The sequence below is a fragment of the Suillus subalutaceus genome, assembly GCF_016647625.1.
Source record: "Suillus subalutaceus strain FC151 chromosome Unknown DFJ58scaffold_297, whole genome shotgun sequence".
NCBI lineage: Eukaryota > Fungi > Basidiomycota > Agaricomycetes > Boletales > Suillaceae > Suillus > Suillus subalutaceus.
This window is the reverse complement of record NW_024540546.1, coordinates 1-1307: the sequence shown is the minus strand read 5'-3', so window position 1 is coordinate 1307 and position 1307 is coordinate 1. Positions and strand designations below refer to the sequence as shown.

Genomic DNA, 1307 nt, shown 5'->3' with positions numbered 1-1307 from the left:
CAGTTCAAGTGTCTAGACGGTATATCCTAGACAATCCCATAGTTTCAATCAGAGATAATAAAGCTCCGGCTAAGTTAATCTAACTGATTGGTTTAGCGAGCCTCCCAAGAACTCACACGTTATCTACCACGAAAGAAGAAAAGTCGTAGACCATGTTAATTGAGGACTGGCAAGAAGTCTTATCCAGTGTAATTGTGGTGTCATTACATTCTTACACGTATTTATATAAGACCCTCGGTTATTAAGACAACACAATCTACTCCTAGACTTCCTATGCAGCTGCACAGGATCCTATTCAGGTTCTGCATTAGCAAACTATGCAGCGGGACTAAGAGCATGGCACCTTTTACACGGGAGAGAGTGGTTGATCCCGCCCAAAGAGTTAAAGGCAGTACTAGACGGGGCAACTGCTTCAGCTCCAGCGAGTTCCAAACAACCAAAACGGTTACCTTTCACCCCGAACTCTTTAGCTGCCATCCAGGACCAACTCGACCTGAACTCACCGCTCAATGCAGCCATATTCGCTTGCCTAACCACAATGTTCTATGCGTAGCGAGACTGGGAGAATTAACAGTAAAAGCCATCAGAGATTACAATCCCAAAAAGCACGTACCAAGAAATGGATTATCAATAACCACAGATCGCCAAGGACTAGTAGTAACAAAATTCCATCTATCCAGCACCAAAGTCTCCCCGATCGAATGGGAAACAGTCTACTGGGCCACACAAGAAGGGCCTACAGACCCAAAGGCAGTATTAGATGACCATTTTCGAGTAAACCCAGCCAGTGAAACAGTGCACCTATTCGCCTGGAAACACGCCAAAGGCATGCGACCGCTATCCAAAAAAGAACTCATCAAGAGATTAGCCACAGTAACAGCAGCAGCCAAACTCCCAGACCTGAAGGGCCATGGTTTGCGCATCGGAGGGACATTAGAATATCTCTTGCGTGGAGTTCCTTTTGACGTAGTCAAAATGATGGGAAGGTGGTCTAGTGAAGTGTTCACTATATATCTGCAAGAACATGCAATGGTACTCACACCTTATATCCAAGTGTCTCCAGCGCTAGAGCCCTTCACACGCTACACAATGCTGCCAGTCCGCTAACAATTCGCCAGTAAGTCCACCTCCTAACACTACGGGCACAAAGCTTCGCTGTCTGTGTCGCCGAACTCCTAATCTTTGGGTACACAGCTCACCTTTTCACCATAGGATGGACCCGTTGTGAAAGAGAAATAGCGACTAGACTGGTTAGAAACTAGCGCTACTTATCCAAATAGGCGCGAGTGTAGTATTTGACCCAAGAG

The 1307-nt window shown here is 46.1% G+C and overlaps 1 protein-coding gene across 1 annotated transcript; it reads left to right on the top strand.

Annotated features, from left to right (window-relative positions):
• Positions 1–256: 256 nt before the first annotated feature.
• Positions 257–553, top strand: DFJ58DRAFT_671502 (uncharacterized protein; the record flags this gene model as incomplete). Its single annotated transcript, XM_041382964.1, has 1 exon — positions 257–553. A coding segment is annotated over one exon (297 nt), but the record flags the coding sequence as incomplete, so codon positions are not given.
• Between the last annotated feature and the right edge of the window lie 754 nt (positions 554–1307).